At 39.4% G+C, this 20693-nt stretch overlaps 2 protein-coding genes across 5 annotated transcripts; one reads left to right on the top strand and one right to left on the bottom strand.

Annotated features, from left to right (window-relative positions):
* Positions 1-1108: 1108 nt before the first annotated feature.
* Positions 1109-5858, bottom strand: LOC133503399 (ras-related protein Rab-11B-like). Its single transcript, XM_061825004.1, has 5 exons — positions 5701-5858; positions 4116-4311; positions 3853-4046; positions 2688-2768; positions 1109-1584 (listed from the first exon to the last, which is right to left on the bottom strand). Exons 1-5 carry the CDS (start codon positions 5738-5740, stop codon positions 1439-1441), a joined length of 657 nt encoding a protein of 218 aa, XP_061680988.1. The 5' UTR covers positions 5741-5858; the 3' UTR covers positions 1109-1438.
* Positions 5859-8285: 2427 nt separating this feature from the next.
* Positions 8286-20226, top strand: LOC133504085 (signal-transducing adaptor protein 1-like). 4 transcript variants are annotated; one of them, XM_061826268.1, is made up of 13 exons: positions 8286-8674; positions 11405-11476; positions 11914-12036; positions 12113-12169; positions 12259-12392; positions 13816-13965; positions 14587-14656; positions 16112-16214; positions 16301-16390; positions 18189-18245; positions 18340-18372; positions 18564-18713; positions 19913-20226. In XM_061826268.1, the coding sequence occupies exons 1-13, from the start codon at positions 8585-8587 to the stop codon at positions 19963-19965; spliced, it is 1182 nt and encodes a 393-aa protein (XP_061682252.1). In that variant the 5' UTR covers positions 8286-8584; the 3' UTR covers positions 19966-20226. The 4 variants fall into 4 exon arrangements, with proteins under 4 accessions (XP_061682252.1, XP_061682255.1, XP_061682253.1 ...); XM_061826271.1 differs by having other exon boundaries at positions 8289-8674; positions 13834-13965; XM_061826269.1 differs by having other exon boundaries at positions 8290-8674; positions 11917-12036.
* Positions 20227-20693: the final 467 nt, after the last annotated feature.

Below are 20693 nucleotides of genomic sequence, written 5' to 3'. Positions count from 1 at the left end.
GTCCACAACCAGCCTGCCGCATCATTTTACGTGACCCGCTTCAAGCAAATCATCGTCATACTTGGTTACTTACGCACACTGAATATTTGAGGACTTCGCCACAGACTGCTTAGCCTGATAAAAAGGTAGGTTTTGTCTTTTAAGTCAGTGCCCAGAGCATATACACACCCAAAAACACAATGTCTGCCATTTCCAGGGCTTCAGTGTTGATGATGTCGGGTTTACACCTCATTTCAAATGAACTTGAATGATGACTTTTTTGGAGAATGGGAGCTAAATTTGCCCTTTTAGGGTCATTTTGGCTGTCCTGGAAATTGGTGCCCCCATGCACTGTTTTTAAAATCTGAATCCTGCACAAATTCTTACAATTGCACTTAATTTGGAAGACGGTTGATTAGCATTCATGTATTATCAATTTATTTTTCCTAACTAGCCAAAAGCATAAAAGGGCCCCTGACGACAGCCATCAACGTTATTATAACAGCACTTTTGTTGAGCACTCCGTTTTGTTTGCCATGCTTGCACTTCATTTAGTAATGTGTGTCGGATTATTTATTTGAAATAATGATTAAGTTGTGGCTGTGTTCCTATTGACTTATTAAAAACTTACTTGAAAAAAACTTCACACACTATGTAAAAGCTGGTGCTTTTCCATTTTGTACCAAAAATGGCGGACGTCAATCTTTTTCCTTTCTCTGAAATGACATCTCCCTTTGACCACCAAAATACTCTTGAATTGTTTTTACCAGCGGTATTCAGAGAACCGTCCATCCATCCATTTTCTTGGCCGCTTATCCTCACAAGGGTCGCGGGAGTGCTGGAGCCTATCCCAGCTGTCAACGGGCAGGAGGCGGGAGACACCCTGAACTGGTTGCCAGCCACTCTCAATTACACCTACGGGCAATTGAGTGTCCAATTAATGTTGCATGTGTTTGGGATGTGGGAGGAAACCGGAGTTTCTGGAGAAAACCCACGCAGGCACAGTGAGAACACACTAACTCCACACAGGCGGGTCCAGGATCGAACCCGGGACCTCAGAACTGTGAGGTCAACACCTTCCAGCGGATCCACTATGCCGCCTCAAAGAGAACATGTTTTGACAAAATGATATTTATAATTCGATCATTTTATTGTAAACATAATCAGTCTTGAACTCTTCAAGAGGGAAAAAAAAAAGTGAATATAAGCAGTAAGTGTTCAATAAATACACGATGAGGACATTACATAAATATATTTGGCATGACGCAAAAGAAGATGGCCGGTGAGCCCCTAATACTGCTCGACTGTTCGGTCTGCCCTGAAATGCTCCGTGACGGCAGCTCGGTCAACATTCAACGTGTGTCTCTTGAGTGACAGAAAGAAAAAGTTAAAAAAAAAAAGTGCTTTTCCCAGCCAACGCCACGGTGGAGGATGAGGACGACGATATTGTTGATGAAGGTCACAGGTTCTGGCAGCACTGGACTCGGGGCCCCTTGTGGCCGTCGCTGGTGGGCGGCACGCTGATGTCCACCACGTTGTTGCCCGGCGACTCGTCGTGGGTGCACCGCTCCGCCATCTGCTTCTGGGAGACGATGCGGTAGATTTCTGCGGCCCCACAAGAAACAGAACACGCATCCACAAAAACAAAAAAAATATTTCACCCATTGTAGCAAAAATGTAATCTACATTATTAGCAAGTAGCTAGCAGGTACCTAGCATCAATCATCATCATTTAATCATTTATTTTCTACTGCGCATATCCTCATACCAACACAGACCGGGCGAGAGATGAATTGGTTGTCCGACAAATTTATATGTATATGTATATTTTCTAATATATTTTTGGGGGGTTGGCCAAACTCAGCTATTAAAACTATATTTTTTTTCATTTAAGAAACTGCTAAATGTTAAATTTAAATATTACATGAATGAACTTGTAAATGTATATTGTATTTTAGCCTCTATTTTAAAAATTTACTCAAAAAAAAAAAACAGCATGTGTTCCATTTATAAATACATAATACAGAATATAAATGCAAACGCAAAAAAATACAAGTGAGGAGAAAAATGGTTTCGTACAATTATTTTTTTGGATACAATAGTCAAAAAATAAATCACGTAGGCCCAAGGTATGGAAGCAATGTGCCACGAGAATTTGAATTAAAAACGCCACTGAAAATTTTATGTTGTAAAAATCATTTCAGTGATCACATTTTCAATAGCCATATTTCAGTTTAATGTTTCAATTTTAAATTCACCATATAAAAAAAAAAAATTCAAACGCAATATTTTCAGTCTCCCGAGATACAACAATGAATTTTACAACGGGAAACTTTCAGTGGCATTTTTATTTCAAATCCTGGTGGCACATATTTACTACCATACAAGGGCAATTGTTTACTTACCTAAAGACGGACGTTGGCCTCCGTTTGAGGTAAGGTGTTCTTTTCCACTCTTTTTACTCTGTGTATGTTTGTAATTTTGTCCATTTTTATTTTAATAATTTTGGGGGGTGTTCCTGGCATTTCCTCAAAAACAGCAAATTATTCAAAGAAATATTAGAATAAGAAAATGTACAAAAACAGGTTGACCCTCAAGTGCAGAAATAGTATCTTCATAGTGGGGTTGCTTTTATGAGGATAAGCGCTCTGGAAAGATGGCTGGATGGCATGTTAAGAAGCTAAAAGTGAAGTTTGGTGTGTGGGCACCTGTTAAAATGTTCTTGAAGGCCTCTTCTACATTGGTGGAGTCCAGCGCTGACGTCTCAATGAATGACAGCGTGTTCTTTTCTGACAAGGAGGAACATCCAAATTCATTATCAATTTTTGATCAATTGTGTCATTTTTGTACTAAGACAGCTGCATACTTCGCTGTAATTTGACTTGACCTTGAAACAGACTCAGTTCATTTGCACTTACCGTAATTTCCGGCCTATAAACCGCAACTTTTTTCATGCGCATTAAACCCTGCAGTTTATGTGGTGATGTGGCTAATTTGTGCATTTTTTTCTAACGGCCGCAAGGGGGGGCACTCAAGCGGAAAAGGTTAAAGTGAGACCGGTGGAATATATGTGCTGAGGAAGTAACTTTTACCGGTCTGACCCTGTTAGCGCTGCGCTGGTGTGTTGCTGCTGTCTCTCAGTGATTTTTACCGGTATGTTTTTTTTTTTTTTTTTTTTTTAACTGGCCCTGTTAGTGTGGCGCTAGCATTAGCCCAGAAGTGCTAGCGTTAAACTCTCTGTGTACTGTCTTTCTTTGTAAATATCCCGTGTTTCAATGTGGGTTTCAATATGGGCACTTGCAGGTTTTACACAGCTACAGCATATGTATGTACCAAATGGTAATTCCTTTACAAATGGACTGGGTGAGGCTTATAACCAGGTGTGTTACGGGGAAAAAATTTATCAAATGAGTCGAATTACGGGGACTTTTCATGCTGTCTGATGATACCAATCTGCCAAGAAGTGAAGAACACAGAGAGTTTACTGCTAGCGCTGCCGCTAACAGGGGCAATTAAAAAAAAAAAATACTGGTAAAAATTACTGAGACACGGCAGTAACACGCTAGCGCAGCGCTAAGAGGGCCGGACCGGTAAAAGTAACTTCCTCGGCACATATATTCCACCGGTCCCCCTTTTACCTTTTCCGGTCGAGTGCCCCCTTGCGGCCGTTAGAAAAAATTCACAAATTAGCCACATCATCACATAAACCGCAGGGTTGAAAGAGTGAAAAAAGTCACGGCTTATAGGCCGGAAACTACGGTACTTAAGAAGTTTTCACGCTGTCTGACGATACCAAAAAAGTGAAGCACCTGTCTGAAAATGTCCGAGCTAGTGGAGTTAGATGGTACAGTTTGAAGAATTGTGTGAATTTACCAGCGAATGCCCGCGCCTCGTCGGTGGGCACGGCCCTGAGGTGTCGCAGGTCGCTCTTGTTCCCCACCAGCATGATGACGATGTTGTTGTCGGCGTGGTCCCTCAGCTCCTTCAGCCAGCGCTCCACGTTCTCGTACGTCAGGTGCTTGGCGATGTCGTACACCAGCAGCGCGCCCACCGCCCCCCGGTAGTACCTGACGCCGGTAAACAACGCTCAACTACCCCGGCTTGCGAACAAAGCGCAGCGCGCGCAAAACACTCACGCCGAGGTGATGGCCCGGTAGCGCTCCTGTCCCGCCGTGTCCCAAATCTGAGCCTTGATGGTCTTGCCGTCCACCTGAAGACTGCGGGTGGCGAACTCCACCCCGATGGTGCTCTTGCTCTCCAGGTTGAACTCGTTTCTGGTGAAGCGCGACAGCAGGTTGCTCTTGCCCACCCCGGAGTCCCCGATCAGCACAACTGTGGGCAAGAAAAGGAAAATGATGACAATCAAGAGGGAGACGCCGCAGCTACACGACAATACAGCAAATAAAAAAAGTGCCTAATTTGGCATGTAAAAGCAACTAATTCAAATGTCAATAGCCCCAAAAACTGTTTATAAACATAAAACCCGTTTGTTCCTTTGCGTTCCAAGTTTTAATCAGATGGTGGATTTAATGACCTTAGTCAGTGCGAATGAGACAAAACCAGAACATTTTTTTGGGAAGGCAACAAAGCTGTAGTCTTTGTCACAAAATGAGGTATTCTAAGGAAAATGGAAAAAAATGAAAAATAAACAGTGTGCCTACTGTGAAAATGAAGCTTTGCTCCGTCTGGCACAGGGCGTCTTGAATATATTTTGGCTCGGCGACAGAGGGGACGGGACCTCGAGCTCCCGCTCAGCGGAAAAACTCGACAAATCTGCCATTTGCTGTTTTGCTTTGCAACGAGGCGTAAAATGTCAATTTGGAGTCCCAGATGGCGACGGAAATCTCATTTCGGCCTTCCCGATTCCCGGAAAGAAAACGTTCAGAAGAAAAGCAAACGTTTCATGAATCCTATTTTTTTTAATCAGGTTGACAATTAAACACAGAAACAGCAATTTTCCTTGCAATTTTCTTACGCTGTCGGTGAATAATTTTGCTTTATTTCTTGCAAACAAGGACTCAAATATGCAGCCTTGAAAAAAAAAATGTAAAATAGCTTCTAACAAGCATCTTTTTCAAAAATTTGGTTAGATGCAGAAATAAAATTGTGCATTCTCTGGAGCTGTCAACTGATAACATATATTCAAAACATTATTGTTATACACACAACGGTAAAATTTTATCCTCACTTTAGAAATTGTTTTTTTTTTGGCGGGCTCCCCGTGTTTTTTGTCATTTAAAAGGAAAAAAACACATCAGTACACAATATCACCAACAAATGTTCAGTCCAAAGGTTAACAATCGTTTGCGAGTTCAATTTTGAGTATTTTTTTCATTTTATTGAAGTGTTTTAGTAATAATTTACAAGGGTATTTATTTGACTATTTAACGTTGCAGTGTCAAATTATTGCGTTACGGCCAGTGACGGAGGCAAATAAAGTTTGGGCGAATTGAATCAGGTTAGCAATTAGCTGGCGAGGTTAAATCACGCAAACGCCGTTAAATTCGAGAACAGGAGCGAAATACTTTTGCCGCACGCAATGCAACGACTCAGGAGTCGAGGTTGAAACGTTAGCGCGAGGCGACATATTTGACAATAGCGACAAAGCAAAAACCAAAAAAAAACAGCGTTGCTAGTTAGCATTAGCCACCACCGCCGCCGCCGGCAGCAATTTTTTTGACGTGGCCTATGGAGCAACGTCAAGAAAAGCCACCTTGTTACCTTTGAACAAGAAATCATATTCGTCGTCTCTGTTCGCCATGCTCTCATTGACGCTCTGCAGTCAATCGATCCGGTCGTCCGCTCGTCAGTCAGGTGCGCCAGGGACGAGAGGATGTGACGTCACTCCCCGTCACCGCACCGGAAGCATCAGATGACGAAGTCACATTGTCAAATAACGTCATGTACTGCCCGTCATCAGCCTCATATTGCCTAATCTTTTCAATTATTGCTAGACTGGTCAGGAACATTGAGAAATATTAATGAACGCAAATGGTTTGAATGATTTTTTTTTTTTAAAGGATGAGAAGTTATTAACAGCACCAACTTGAGTAAAATAAAAAAAATCGGAACCAAAATAATAATGAATAAAAACTTTAAAATGGAATAAAAATGAAAATGAGAGCAATTGCTGCAATGCATAACTATATGAATATATTTATAAATAAAAAATGAATAGATACATAAAAATAAAAATGAATAAAATAAAATAATTTTAAGTTGGTTTTTTTAAAGGATGTGAAGGTATTAATAGCACCAACTTCAGTAAAATAAAAAGATCGGAACCAAAATAATAATGAATAAAATGAAAATGAAAACAATTGCTGCAATGCATAAATATATTTATAAATAAATAAATGAGTAAATTTTAAGTTGCTTTTTAAAAAAAAAAGAATGTGAAGCTATTAACAGCACCAATTTGAGTAAAATGAAGTAATTGAAAACAAAATAATAATAAATAAATAATGAATAAAATGAAAATGAAAAACAATTGCTGCAATGCATAATATATATAAATAATGAATAAAATGAAAATTTAAAAAAAGATAAATAAATAAATACATTTATTTTACGTTACTTTAAAAGAAGGATGTGAAGCTATTAACAGCACCAATTTGAGTAAAATAAAATAATCAGAACCAAAATAATAATGAATAAAATGAAAATGAAAAACAATTGCTGCAATGCATATATATATATATATATATATATATGCATAAAAATAGCCAAGAAAACATTTAATGTTCATTGTATTAACGTGGAAAAAGTATGTATGATTGTAAATAAATTGGAACTGAGTTTTAGATTTATTTTGTATTTTAAGATTTTTATAAATAGGAAAAGAAAGTAATGAGTTACATTTTAATATACATTCATCCAGCCATCAATTTTCTGAGCCGCTTATCCTCACAAGGGGAGTGCCGGAGCCTATCCCAGCTGTCAACAGGCAGGAGGCACGGTACACCCTGAACTGGTCGCCAGCCATTCACAGAGCACGTGGAGACAGACAACAGTCGCACTCACAATCACACCGAGGGGCAATTTAGAGTCTCCAATTAATGTCGCACGTTTTTGGGATGTGGGGGGAAACCCACCCAGGCACGGGGAGAACATGCAAACTGCACACAGGCGGGGCAGGGATTTGAACCCCGGTTCTCAGAACTGTGAATCCACCGCTCTGGCCTGTTGCACCACTGTGCTACCTGAGTGTAAAAAGAACATTTTGTTTGTTAAATTTAGTAACAGCATCTGCATGCGTGTGTATGAGTGTATTTGCGTGTGTATTTTCATCCAACATGTACTTTGATGAAATGTGTAATTGTCTTTCGTGTTCTCATGCAATACAGTATTATGAAAGGATGACAAAGTGGCTTGAAGCAAGTGACCAATATGACAATATTTTTGTTGTTATATGTATGATAGTCACGATGACTGTAAAGGTTTGGCAGTGATGCTGCCACAAGTGAAATGGAAATGTGCTGCAATCATTTCTCATTAATTATCAGGACAGAATGATGACTAAACATAAGGAACTTACCTTTTACTAAAATATGATAATATAATATAATTTAAAAAATGTATGAAATAATGAATAATAATAATAATAAAATAATATAATAATATTTTAATAAAAATAAAATCAACACTGGGAAAATTTGAGTGTTTGTGGTCAAATATTGTGAAAGAAATGTTGAGTGTGGAAAATGTTTGAAAAAGTTACTAAAGTGCCCTAGTTTTGTAAAATGTCCTCATTCTGAGTGAGGAAAAAAATGTGTAAAATGTGTTACAATAATTTGCTATTAAATATATGATGAGGGAACATTTTGGACAGTGGCTTAAAAACAAACTCATGGAAACGTGCTATGATATTTTCCTATCAAATATTATGATAGAATGATGATATCTGAACATGTTTGACAAATTTAGCAGAATGAAAATAAAGAAAATGCACCAGAATAATTTGTCATTAAATATTATGAACATATCTGAATAAAATACGAAAATTAAAAGAATGAAAATGCACTACAGATACAAAAAAAGATACATTTTGTGAAAAAGATTTTTTTTTCTCCAAAAAGACGTAAGTTTTCATTAATATTATGAACATACCTGAAAAAAAATTACGAAAATTAAAACAATGGAAATGCTCTACAGATACAAAAAAAGATACATTTTCTGAAAAAAATGGAGGTAATTTTTTTCCCCCAAAAGACATTATTTTTTTAAATGTTATAATTGTGTTCATGAAATTAAATCACGATTGAACATATTCAACAACGATGCATTCCCTCTCTCTCATTTTGTGTGAAAAGTGTGGTTTTAAAAAAAAAAGTAAAAAATTAGATTACATAAGATTGTTGGCGGGGGAAAAGACGAGAAGCTCCAGTTCCACTCGTTCTTCAACTTTTGGACTTTCTGACGCCAGGTGCTTTCCGTGTGGAGGAGAAAAAAAAAAGGGTTGTAGTACATGCGTAGACGCTCCCAGCTGGTGTGGACCAATCACCGGCCAAAGAGCAAACTATATCTCTGCCTTGTTGGCATGTCGAGCTTCTAGTCTGACGTTGGACATGCTTTCGAACTGAAGTGCGCTGCAGATTCTCGACTGATGATGAACAAACGACAAGGGCGGCCTTTCAGCGCGCTGCCGCACTGCTACTATGAGGGCTACCTGGAGAAGAGGTCCTTTAAAGATAAGGTAAATCAACAATCAAAATAGAAAATGGAAAAGTCTCATTTTTGGTTGTCATTTCAAGTTTGATGCAGTTTCCGAAAAACCGACTTCAAGGATTATTCTAAAATGGAACACAGTTGTCGGCTTTTTCCAAATCAGTGCATGTAAAACTGCTGCGTGTCAAATGTCTTCCAATGTGTCCATGCATTTAAAAACTTTTTTTTTCTTTCCAAAATGATTATGATTAAAATTAAAAGAAAGCAAAGAAGTCCAAAGTAATTTCTTGCGATAAAATGTAACATCTAAAATGTGCTATTATAATGGTTCATTTTGGTACTATTTGACAACTGGACTTTGTACATTGTTTAATTTAAAGTATGCATGCATGCAATAATAACATTATTTTCTCCAAAAACCTTGTGAGCGGAAAAGCGGGAAAAAGTTTACATTTCAAACAATGATTAGTTATTTAACCCTTTCCGGGCAGGGGTTGCATATTTGCAACAAGTTTAATATAATTGAAAACTTTAAATCCAGAGTATAATTTTCTGAAAGTATCAGATTGCAAAATTTTATTTGGTCCAGAGAGGGTTATATCTTATGAAAGCAAGGTGAAAAAAAATGAACATATCTGAGCCTTGGGCTGAAACCATTTTTGTTATTCTGCAGATGCTTGTTTTGTAGCTGATTGATCACAGTACTTGTGGTACAGAAACTGTAGTTTCCCTCAGCTGTATTCACTCAAATTTTCCATCAAATCAATATTTATAGATTTAAAGATGAAAAAAAATGAATATGCAGAAGCACGGGCACAAAAGCGCTAGCGATACTTCTTATTCTGAATTGGATTCTGAATTAATCTATGAAGCTCACATTCTGGGGTGTTTTTGTGAAGCACAGTTCTTTATTAAAAATTGGCGTAGCCCCACAATTGCACCGATGGATCAGTAAAATTACTGAGTGCAAAAATAGAGGTAAACCTTCATTTAGGGCCAGTATTTACCTCAAATATGCAGTATGGCTTTTTACTATTAATGTTTGCATTTAACTTGAAAATTAATAACATTGAGTTGGCCTACTCTGGTTCTCAGTGGCTCATAAATTGGATTAACTATTGTTTTTTTTTTTTTTGTATTATTATTTCACTTACATAATAGTAACACGGCGTCTGGAAATACTTAGTCACAATAAAGAGAAAGCGTTGATGTTTTTATTGAAGAGGAAATTATGAGTGTTTGCCAAGTTTACATACAAGGAAGTGGTGGCAAATTCACGTTTGTGGATGCCAGAGATGGTGATAACATCTCATAATGCAAGAATTCAAGTAAACCTTGCTACAAACCATTGGTGAAAGGAAGGAACCCACGAGTATATTCAATATTTTTTATGGGGGGGCTTTTTGTTGTTGTTGTTTTTTCTGTTGGCCGTGTTAGTGATCATTCCACAGAACAGCAGCAACAAACAAAGCAGACAGCAGTTCTGGGAACAAAAACTGGGAAAACATGACAATAAAGTAATAAATGCGATTAGTCAATAACATACGCACATTATTGATTAATCTGGGAATGACCAAGGAAGCATGTAAACAAAATGGCACCTTTCCAACAACTGTCGTGCGTCAATAACTTCAACGTACTGCAGTAGAAAAGGTAAAATGCTAACAGTTGCTACACTAGCGCGCAATACTGAATGTCAAGATCGCAACTTGAGTATATAAAACGATAAAGAAAATGGATGAGGATTTTAGCCCCGTTTTCACTGACTTTTGCAAATGAGAATGGATCTAATGGTAACTTTAGATAGACAAAGACAAAATAAGATTAGCAACTTCACGAAAAGTAAATACTCAGATGGATAAAGAAAGGATTTTACCACATGTTTTGTAGTTAAGTACAAATTAAAATGATGACAAAATCCCAACATGCTAAGACTTTATAGCGCGATAGAGTTTTATCAATTTTCATTTGAAATTGTACCTTACTCATGGGCATTATTTAAAATCCTTATCGATCCATCGGTGCATTTGATGTCCTTAAATTGCTATCTTGTCATATGTTAGCGTATCAACTGTCAGCATGTCAGCCTTTGAACTATTCTTTTATCTGAAATAGTATCTGTACGATTCTTATTGGTCTCCTTCAGTTATTTATATGCGTTAGTTGTCATAAATTTTAACATGTTAGCATTTTGTCCATTCCCATTAGCCCGTTGAAATCACGCCCGATGTCAGGACACAACGTAATCTTCATGGGTGTCAATGTCCAAATTACCAAATACCAATTTGATCCAGTTTCAAGACCATCAGATGACAGGAACATCACCAAACCCTCACTGGTGTTTTTCTTCCTTTTAATTGCTATCTTGCTAGATGTTAGCGTGGCAATTGTTAGCATGTTGACACTTATACAGCACATATGATGAAGTGTGATAATTATACCTTTATTTATGCTTTTTGTGTTCAGAAATGATCCCGCGAGGTAAAAACTGGTCGGACCGTCTGGTCCCGTGAATGCAAGACACCGTGTATTAAACGTAAACTGGCACGTTGACATTTTGTCACCACATTTTTGTACGTGCAACAGTATCTGCTGGAATGTTTTACGCAAATCATAATGATGACGCTTAATCATTACCTCATGCTCATCCCACACTATGCATTACTTTATCTTGCTGGCTCTTTCACTCATGGGAATTTTGCCGGCATAAGTTCCATCATTGCTAAATGTGATCCATCTCTCTTGTTTGGCACCGCAGAAATCACGTAGGCTGTGGACTTGTCTGTGCGGGAATGCCCTGTACTTCTTCAACGACAAGAGGGAAATTGACGTAAGTAACATTTGAAGTAAATGAAGCTGGGATGCTAACATGTTAGCATCTTGGCCATGCTCGTTTGAAAGTCCCTAAATACAGAGCGTACTATTAAATGCTCATCCCCGAGCTGTCTAGAGTTATGGAGAGGAGGGGGGGGGGGTGTAATCAAGTTTCCATTTGAACCCCGATCCTCAGAAGTGTGAGGCCAACACTCTAACAAGTTGCACCAACGTGTCGCCAGATGCTAACATGTCAGCATTTTATCCATTTTAATTTGAAATAGTGCTTGGCGAGGATGTAAAATTCTCACCTACATTACTGTATTCTTTTTCCCTTTGAATTTGAACTCGTTAATGTAAAATCATTTTCAATTGCTATGTATTCAGAGTTGACGTACCTAGCGCTAGCATGTTAGCATTTGAATGTTGGATTCTGACGTGTCGGCGTTTCAGCAGTACATCGAAAAGTTGGATCTGAGCGGGCCTATCACCATAACAGACGACACTACAATGGATTACAACCTGGACACGGCCAAAATGAACCTTCAGACCAAAGACAGCAATATCAAATTCTCTGTGAGGGAAATATTAAATATGATCAATTCAGTACACGCATGCAATTGTACTTCATGACAAACCATTTCCTCTCCAGGCCCCCAATGCCGAGGCTCGGGAACTGTGGAAGGGCTTCATTCAATCCGTGGTTGAGGTGTGCTTCACGACTCACTTGCCTTATTAACATTGTGAATTATTATTGAGAGAGTGACATGAAAGTGCGGCGTTTTGTGTACGTTGCAGCTGTCGGTGCCGTCGACCCTGAACCTGCTGCCGGGCCAGATGCTCATGCTGGAAGAGGTGGTGAAAAAAGAGAAAGAGAGACTCCGAACCTTTTCTCCCACTAGTGTCGTCGAGTCCATAGAGGAAATGCCAGAGTGAGTATTCACGTTCAGGAGTGGGAAATACTCAGTGGCTTATGACAGGTTAATCATTTACTGTATGCGAAAGCCTGTACAGTATCAGGGGTGTCCAGCCCATTTCCACCGAAAGCCGCGTCAGCTTTATGGTTGCCCTCAATGCGCCAGATCTAGATGTCCCTTTTAATTGCTGTCTTGCTAGATGTTAGCATGACAATTGTTAGCATGTTGACACTTATACAGCACACATGATTGTGATAATTATCCTTATAATTAGCAAAGTGTTACTTAATTAGTGCAAAAATATCTTCCAATAGAACAGGAAAATTTGAAGTAAATGTAGCTAGCTTCAAAGTCTCCTGCTAATGTCTGCATTTAATACTTAAGTATGTACAAATATGACATGCATTTGTGAAGATGACAAAAAAAAAAAAAAAAACTGTTACTGTAACAAGAATCCTTTAAATTTGTCCGGTTAAAAAAAGCCACATTACTCCAATGGGCGACGATCAAACTCAATTTTAGATCTGATCGGAATCGGACGCTAAATAGCATTTTATGCTGGTCGGCTTTAATGTCATAATTCGCCAAGCTGATCACTAATGTCGTTAATCGGATCACCGTCGTGTAGAATATATTTGAATGTTGCATGGACTATTGACATTGTATTGTTATTATCAACACAGGCGATGACATTACCTTTTTTTTTTTTTTGATACTATCACGTTTCCTGCTAGCTCCTTGGCTCGGTTTTCAACAGAGTACGCACACCCTCGGCATGCCCCGCTTCAAAATGGCGTCGCCTGTAAAGTAGTTTGAAGCGCGGCTACAATAAAGCTTGCTTTCACTGCCGCGTCCTTTTTGCTTGTGGCTTTATTGCAGGCATTCTATTTGCGGTGGCAACGGTGTGGCAGTATGTTGTCTTTCTTGAACGGCTAACTACAGCACAGCTAGGCCTGTGCTTGCCGTCAAAATGCTGACCTCGATTGTGCTCTTTGATGAGAGGCACCGCCCCGTAACACAATAGATATACTGTACCTGTACTGGTTTTTCACCTCTCCATCTTTCATGGAACAATCTTGCATCTGCATCAATCTTTCGCTCTCTGCACATTTTTGGAACATTTGTGGATATTTCTTAATCTGCTCACTCGCCACTTCGAATTTGAAATTATATCAGACTAATACAGATAATATGAACTCATACTTAATTTGCCTAAGTGCTTTATCCCCTCAAGTTGCTCTTTTACTGTATTAGCATGCCAATTGTTAGCATGCTAACAATGCTAATGCAATTTATATCAAACATCTTAGCTTACCGGTCATTATAACGTTACCATTTTATCCAGCCTCGTTCTCTTTCTGAAATTTTATCTGACGACAGGACAGTCGTCGTGAGTTTTTATATCCTGCCGGCACGTTGGCATTTTCTGACATTTTAGTTGCGGCCTGTCCCCCAGTTGCTTCCATCTTGTGACCCGTACGGAGGCGGAACTCCTGCTGGAGCGAGAGGCCAGTCGGGGAAACCTGCTGCTGAGGCCCAGTCAGGATGGCACAGGCTTTGCTATTAGTACCAGGGAAGAGATGAACGGGTACGTTGGCACACACCCACGCCCACGGCTTAGGCACATATGTTGAATGAGAAAAATCTCATTTCCTGCAATACTCTTGATGATCTCTAGTACTCTAGTAGGTCTGCATTGATGTACAGTATTATAATTATTATACTGGGGAACATATAGATTTTTGTTGGTGAGTTACATTTTTATGCTAATTACAATTGGCATGCTGAGTCCAAAATTGCAGTCATTTTTTTTCTAGCACATAAAGTAATTTTTTCCAGAGGTGTATGCAGGTCCCAATAGGTCAGTACTATTAATATTACAAATCGAAAAATAGCATCGTAGGGATTAAGAATTTTTGTGACATATTCATTGTAAAACATAATAGTATTCAATAAACATTGGAGTCATGCCTGTATTCCATATTCCATCATATATAGTCAATATTAGATTTTTTTTAAACGACCACATATCTGAAAACTTGACGAGAGAGAAAAACCATGGTCAGTTTTGGATTCTGCACCCACAGACCTAACTCATCAAAAAATGTGTTCCCACAGTGTTATTATTATCATTAGTATGATTGTTATTATTATTATTGTTATTAGTGTTAGCATGAAACTTTTTGTCTCTGTTTTGTCTTCCCGTCAGGCCCATCTTCAAACATTACCGCGTGAGCCACAACCACGACGACGGCTTCACCATCGAAGTGGATAACCCTGTGAGTAGATCCCTGAAACCTAGCATCAGAGCGTGAGCACTTAATTACTGGAGAGAGAGAGAAAAAAAGTTATTTTTGCCCATTGTATGCGTTGGGTGGAGCGCCCGTATACCGCCGACAATCTGTGAAGTGCACAAAAGTCAGTTGAGACGAGGCACTTGGGCAGGGCTGGGAAAAACTGGGCATGACCTCACCCGGCTTGCTACATTCTTTTCATTGAGTTACATTTCCGTTTTTAAAAATTCTACATTTAGTGTTTATATAATCTGTTTATTATTCCTAGATGAGGTTGAAATAATACCCGAAACGACCGAGTTTGCCCATCCCTGGCTGTATTAACTCATATTGTGGCAATATTTGATCCTGGCAAGGGAGAGGAGAAATTCCACAAAGCAAGGAATGCAGTATTCAAAGGCGAAGTAAACCATTATCGAGACACTGCCAGATGACAAAAGGGTAGTTGTTTCTTGGAAAAAGAAAGTACAAAAGCCACTTTGGGCAATAAACCACATGCCTGTTCAACAAGATATTATGTGTAGCCTAATATAACAAGTATGAGACAATACTGTTCTAAAAAAATGGCAGCAAACTAGCAATATATTACTTAATTAGAGCAAAAATATCTTCCAATAGAACAGGAAGATTTGAAGTAAACGTAGCTCGCTTCAAAGTCTTCCATTAATGTCTTTAAAAAAGTGTCTATACCTATAGAATTGTTATTGCTTAATGTAAAATAAACTTATCCATAACCAGATACTGTAATTACCAGCGCACCTGGTTATAAGCCTCACCCAGTACATTTGTAAAGGAAATAGCATTTGGTACATACATACGCCGCAGCTGTGTAAAAGCCGCAAGTGCCCACCTTGAAACACAAGATATTTACAAAGAATGACGGTGCACAGTTTAACGCTAGCGCCACGGTGCTAATGCCAACGTTAGCGCCGCCGTGATAATGCTAAAACTAGCGCCGCCGCACTAACACTCACGCTGCCACAGGGACGGTTACAAAAAACGTAACGGCACATATATTCCACTGGCCTCATTCTCGCCTTTTCCACTCGAGTGCCCCGTTGCGGCCATGAGCAAAATATGCACAAATCAGCCGCATCACCGCATAAACCGCAGGGTTGAAAGTGTGTGAGAAAAGTCGCAGTTTATGGCTGGAAATTACGGAATAACATTTCAAGAAAAAAGGTCACACTACCTCATTATGATAATTCAGGAGAAAACAATTCTTGGTAAGAATAACAAGCACATTGTCTTTTGTCTTCATTCAATTAGATTTTGCCATAATAGTCAATTTTCATGATAAAACAATTGGAATTTTGCAAAAAAAACATCATGGAAAAAATACTGTATATCGCGACAACAACAATCCGCTTTTTAAAACAGGATCCTGCTCACTGCGGCCTACAAAATGGATCGAACCTCTGTTTGTGTATTTGCACGCAGGTCCAGTGTGCTTCGTTGCTTGACATCATCAATTACTTCTCAGAAGTGACAGAAGGCATGCTGAAGCCTCTGGTCAGGGAGGAAACCTACGAGCAGAACATCTGTACGTACTTTAAAATCTTTTCTTTGTGCGGCCGCGCCTTCTCTCTATGACCCTTTTAATTTTTATTCTTTTAATTGCTCGTGCAGCTTATGTTGGCTTGGATAATGAAAATGGAGAGAAGAGAGTGCGCGGTGCTTCCATGCACCTCCTTCCGCCGGCTGTACAGCCCAAACCAGGTACAAACACACGTCATCATACCGACTAATTAACAAAATAACATTTGCCTGATGCATTGTTTTGTCTGGATTTTTTTTTTCTCACAACTAAAACAGTACCAACAAAATCACAAAGCTAATTTATGTAATGTACATGAAGTGCGTTTCCCATACAAAAAACTGAAAAGCATAGTAAAATAAAGACATAGGGAAAAAAAGAAATCTTAAAACCTTTAAAAAACATACATACTGTGTGTATACATATGTATAAACAGGCAGTGCGAGGAAGATAATTTTAAAGTGGAACTTTTCTAAAATAATCAAAAGCATGAGAAATTTTTTCAACTGGATTAAAAAACATTGACACTTGGGGCTGATTCGACTTCTGTTGGCAACTTATTCCTTTTTTTGCAGCATAATAACTAAATGCTACTTCACCGTGTTTGCTTTGGACTCTGCACTCCACTATCGGACCTGAGTCTATTGATCTCAGGGCCCGTTTATATTCCACGAGGATTTTGTTGGTGTCCGGGCTCTCCCTTAGAGATTAGCGTGAAAAGCTCGGTTATCCGGGAGAGGCTAGGAGTAGAGCCGCTGCTCCTCTGCATCGAGAGGAGTCAATATGAGGTGGTTGGGGCATCTGATTCCGATGTCTCCCGGACGGGTCCCTGGAGAGTTTTTGCAGGCATGTTCCAGTGGTAGGAAGATAATTTAAAAGTGGAATTTCTCTAAAATAATCAAAAGCGTGAGAAAGCTTTTTCAACTGGATTTAAAAACAATGACACTTGGGGCTTATTTGACTTCTGTTAGCAACTTATTCCATTTTTTGGAGCATAATAGCTAAATGCTGCTTCACCATGTTTGCTTTGGACCCTGCACCTCACGACTGGACTCGAGTCTACTGATCTCAGAGCCCAGAGATTAGATTAGAGATTAGCGTGAGAAACTCGGTTATCCGGGAGGGGCTCGGAGTAGAGCCGCTGCTCCTCCGCATCGAGATGAGCCAAGATGAGGTGGTTGGGGCATCTGATCCCGATGCCTCCCGGACGGGTCCCTGGAGAGGATTTCTGAGCACGTTCCACTGGTAGGAGACTAGCCTGAGAACGTGTCGGGATACCCCCGGAAGAGCTGGATGAAAGGGAAGTAGCTAGGGAAAGGGAAGTCTGGGAATTCCTGCTAAAGCTACCAGATCTCAGCTAAGCGATTGGATATGGATGGATGGATGTATGGCATCACAATTACATTCATGTGGATTTTTCTTAAAGTATGCAAAATTATCCATTTTCAACACAATTTCACTCATCAAGCAAAGCAGAAGTTTTATACAAAAATAATATACTTAAATATGAAATGGTCTTTCTTTAAAATGGATTAAATCTTCTGGCAACAGCAGAGGGCAAAAAAGTGCAGAAAATCACACACACAAAAACATAAATTTGACTTTTTCAAGGTTGAAAATTCAGGAAATATATGCAAATAACAGCAAACTGGTTTCTGGATTTTTTTGTAACCCTTTTTTTAATGAAAGTGGCAAAAATTACATGTATATATATATATATATATATATATATATACACATATTGGGCCATGATGATCTCCCCATCAATAGGAAAGATTTCAAACATGTTTTGTGTGTAGGTTGAGCAAAGACAATCGAGAAACCAAAAAAACATACGGCTCGGCAAAACCTTTCACTGCATTGTGTATAAAAGTATTTAAGCGCGCCTGAAGAGCTGATTGTTCGCTTGATGTTCACATTCAAGCTTTTGTCACTGAGTGACAGTCGTGAAGACTAAATGACATGTTTACCCCTCCACAGCTTTGGCAAGAGCGACGAGTGAAGACGTGGAGGAAAATGTGTACGTGAATGACAAAAGTGAGTATCTGTCATCTCGTTGTTTCTCCGACAAGCCTGACAGGCCTTTGTTTTTATGCTCTTTACTGACTCACTCTTTTGTAACGCTTCACAGATCCCAAAGATTTCGCAGCGGAGCGGCCACCAGGTGAGTGTCATCAATTACTTATATTTTCCTTTTTTTTTCTAGAATATTTCCATTTCATTAAAGAAACAGGTTTAGCTACATGGGTGACTGCTTGATAGATGGACTAACAGACAAGACAGATGGATAGATATTATACAATATTTGGGCCTGTGGTGCTTCCGTGTAAAACACGAGATTTCTCATCCGCGCAGAGACCGACACCAAACTGTCTGGGAAATCGCTGAAAGCCCCGACGCCCGCCCCTCGCAAATTCCCGCCGTCTCCCTCGCCGCCATCCACCACCAGGTCCACACACAGCAGAGAGCTGAGAACGAAGACCCACTTGGACCAGCATAACCAGAGTAGGTCAGAACGCTTGCAAGACGGAAATATAAACGCCAGGCGAAAGGGACTTTGTCAATAAAGCTAGAACTATATTTAGGCAATTTTTGACATGTTTTAAAACAGATAAATGTTCTTAGTACTTGTAGTTCCTGGAACAAAGCAGTTCCCAGTCATGTATAATTAGCGATTCTCAAAATTCCCACCAAGTTCCTTCTCCACCGACCTAAATTCAGATCATGCTTCAAGCGCTTCAGTGACATAATGAGATCCGAAAGGTTCCTTGAAACTTTACAATCTCGACATATGAAGAATATGGGACTTGAACGTTGTAAGATTATGATCTGCCATTTGGAGTCCAGTTTAAAGGTTTCCTCCTAAACCTCTCAAATGTAGGCTAGACCTTCTTTTGGAACCAAGGTGAATATCCGTAGAACTACATTTAGACCCTCCTTTATGGAAGTGGATTAGTGCCACCAGGATTTGAATTTAGAAATGTTAAGTGAAATTGAATTTGAAATGCCACCGAAAACAGGATTTGAATTTGAAATGTTAAAGTCATCACATTTTCAATAGTTGGAACAGACGGTGAATTTCAGACAGCGAATTGTAGCCAGTTGAATTGTTACCATTGAAAAGTTACACTGAAATACAACTATTGAAAATGTGATGACTTTACATTTCAAATTAAAATCCCGGCGGCACTAATCTACTTCCATACTACTTACTGTGGTCTAAATGCACAATGGTCCTCCAAAAGTTCACATTTAAGAGGTAAAAGTCCAAGAACTTTACCTAATTGGCAGTTGTACTTCATAGAACTTTAACAAATATAATCATTCGAGAGGTTTTCTTCACGAAAGCTTCTGACTAAGGCCGCTGTGACAGTCTGAGCACTCCCCCGTGCTGAAAAGTGTCCTTGTGATGTATGCGCATGCGTTACTAACAGGGGAACTCTTGCGTACGTAGCAGACGCTTACTGGGAAATCCCCCGGTCTCATAGTTTCCCTTCTTCTACATAGAGGGAGCTAACATACGTACATACATTCAGCACCAGGAGCGCTCAGACCGTCACACCAGGCCTTATTCTGTTCCGAATAAATTTCCACAGAACTAGGACATTGAACGCATCATAAGAATGAAGAATCACGCTTTGCTTTTGAACGACTGACAAAATACAAAGAGTGTGGCTTGACTGTCAATGCCCTTGTCCCTGCAGCCATATCGGAACTCACGATGATGTTCAAGAAGATGGCCAAGTGTGTCGAATGACCAACGCCCTCGCCGCAACCAAACAATGTGAACGTCTCCGATGACACCTCCGTCACCACGACGACCAACTGCACTTTTCCATCCTTCCCCTTTTTCTCAGGACAGCCCAATGCAAATGTACTGTAGAGCTGGCCTGCTTTTGACATGAATTGTACATACATACTAGACACCGGGCACAGATTTAATTTGAACCCACGTGATTTGACTGTGATTTTCTACTATATGTATATTTTTGGACTTGATGTCAATAAAAGTCCCTAATGTGACACTTAAAGGTTGGTGGAACTTGTTTGATTTATTTTTTTTTTAATGTTCAAAATACAGCAAATATGGACTCGTAACAAGAGAGAAAAACTACCATGAACCCATTCATGGGCAGGGTGGCAATTTTTTGCCTTATTGAGATAAAAGTCTGCTAACAGGATCCAATCAAGGAAATAAGACTTATTTTTCGTTTAACGCATAAAACAAAGGTCAAAAAAGACGTAGCCTCTCACGGGGAGCGTCCCAAAAATTGGGACAGGTATGTTGTCAGTTCCGTGAAGTGCTACATGCTAGAGATATGTTTATGAATTAATTCTTACTCTAGAAAAACACTTGCTGATGGATTAGCATTTTGAAGACAAACTTGGTTGCATTTTCTTCACTTTCTCCCTTTCTTCTCTTGGAAAACGCTCCATGTGTACTTGAGGCAGCCATGTTGGGTCAGGAAGGAAAGGGAAATAACT

The sequence above is a fragment of the Syngnathoides biaculeatus genome, chromosome 7, assembly GCF_019802595.1.
Source record: "Syngnathoides biaculeatus isolate LvHL_M chromosome 7, ASM1980259v1, whole genome shotgun sequence".
NCBI lineage: Eukaryota > Metazoa > Chordata > Actinopteri > Syngnathiformes > Syngnathidae > Syngnathoides > Syngnathoides biaculeatus.
The sequence above is the reverse complement of the archived record's forward strand: the minus strand, read 5'-3'. Positions and strand labels throughout refer to the sequence as shown.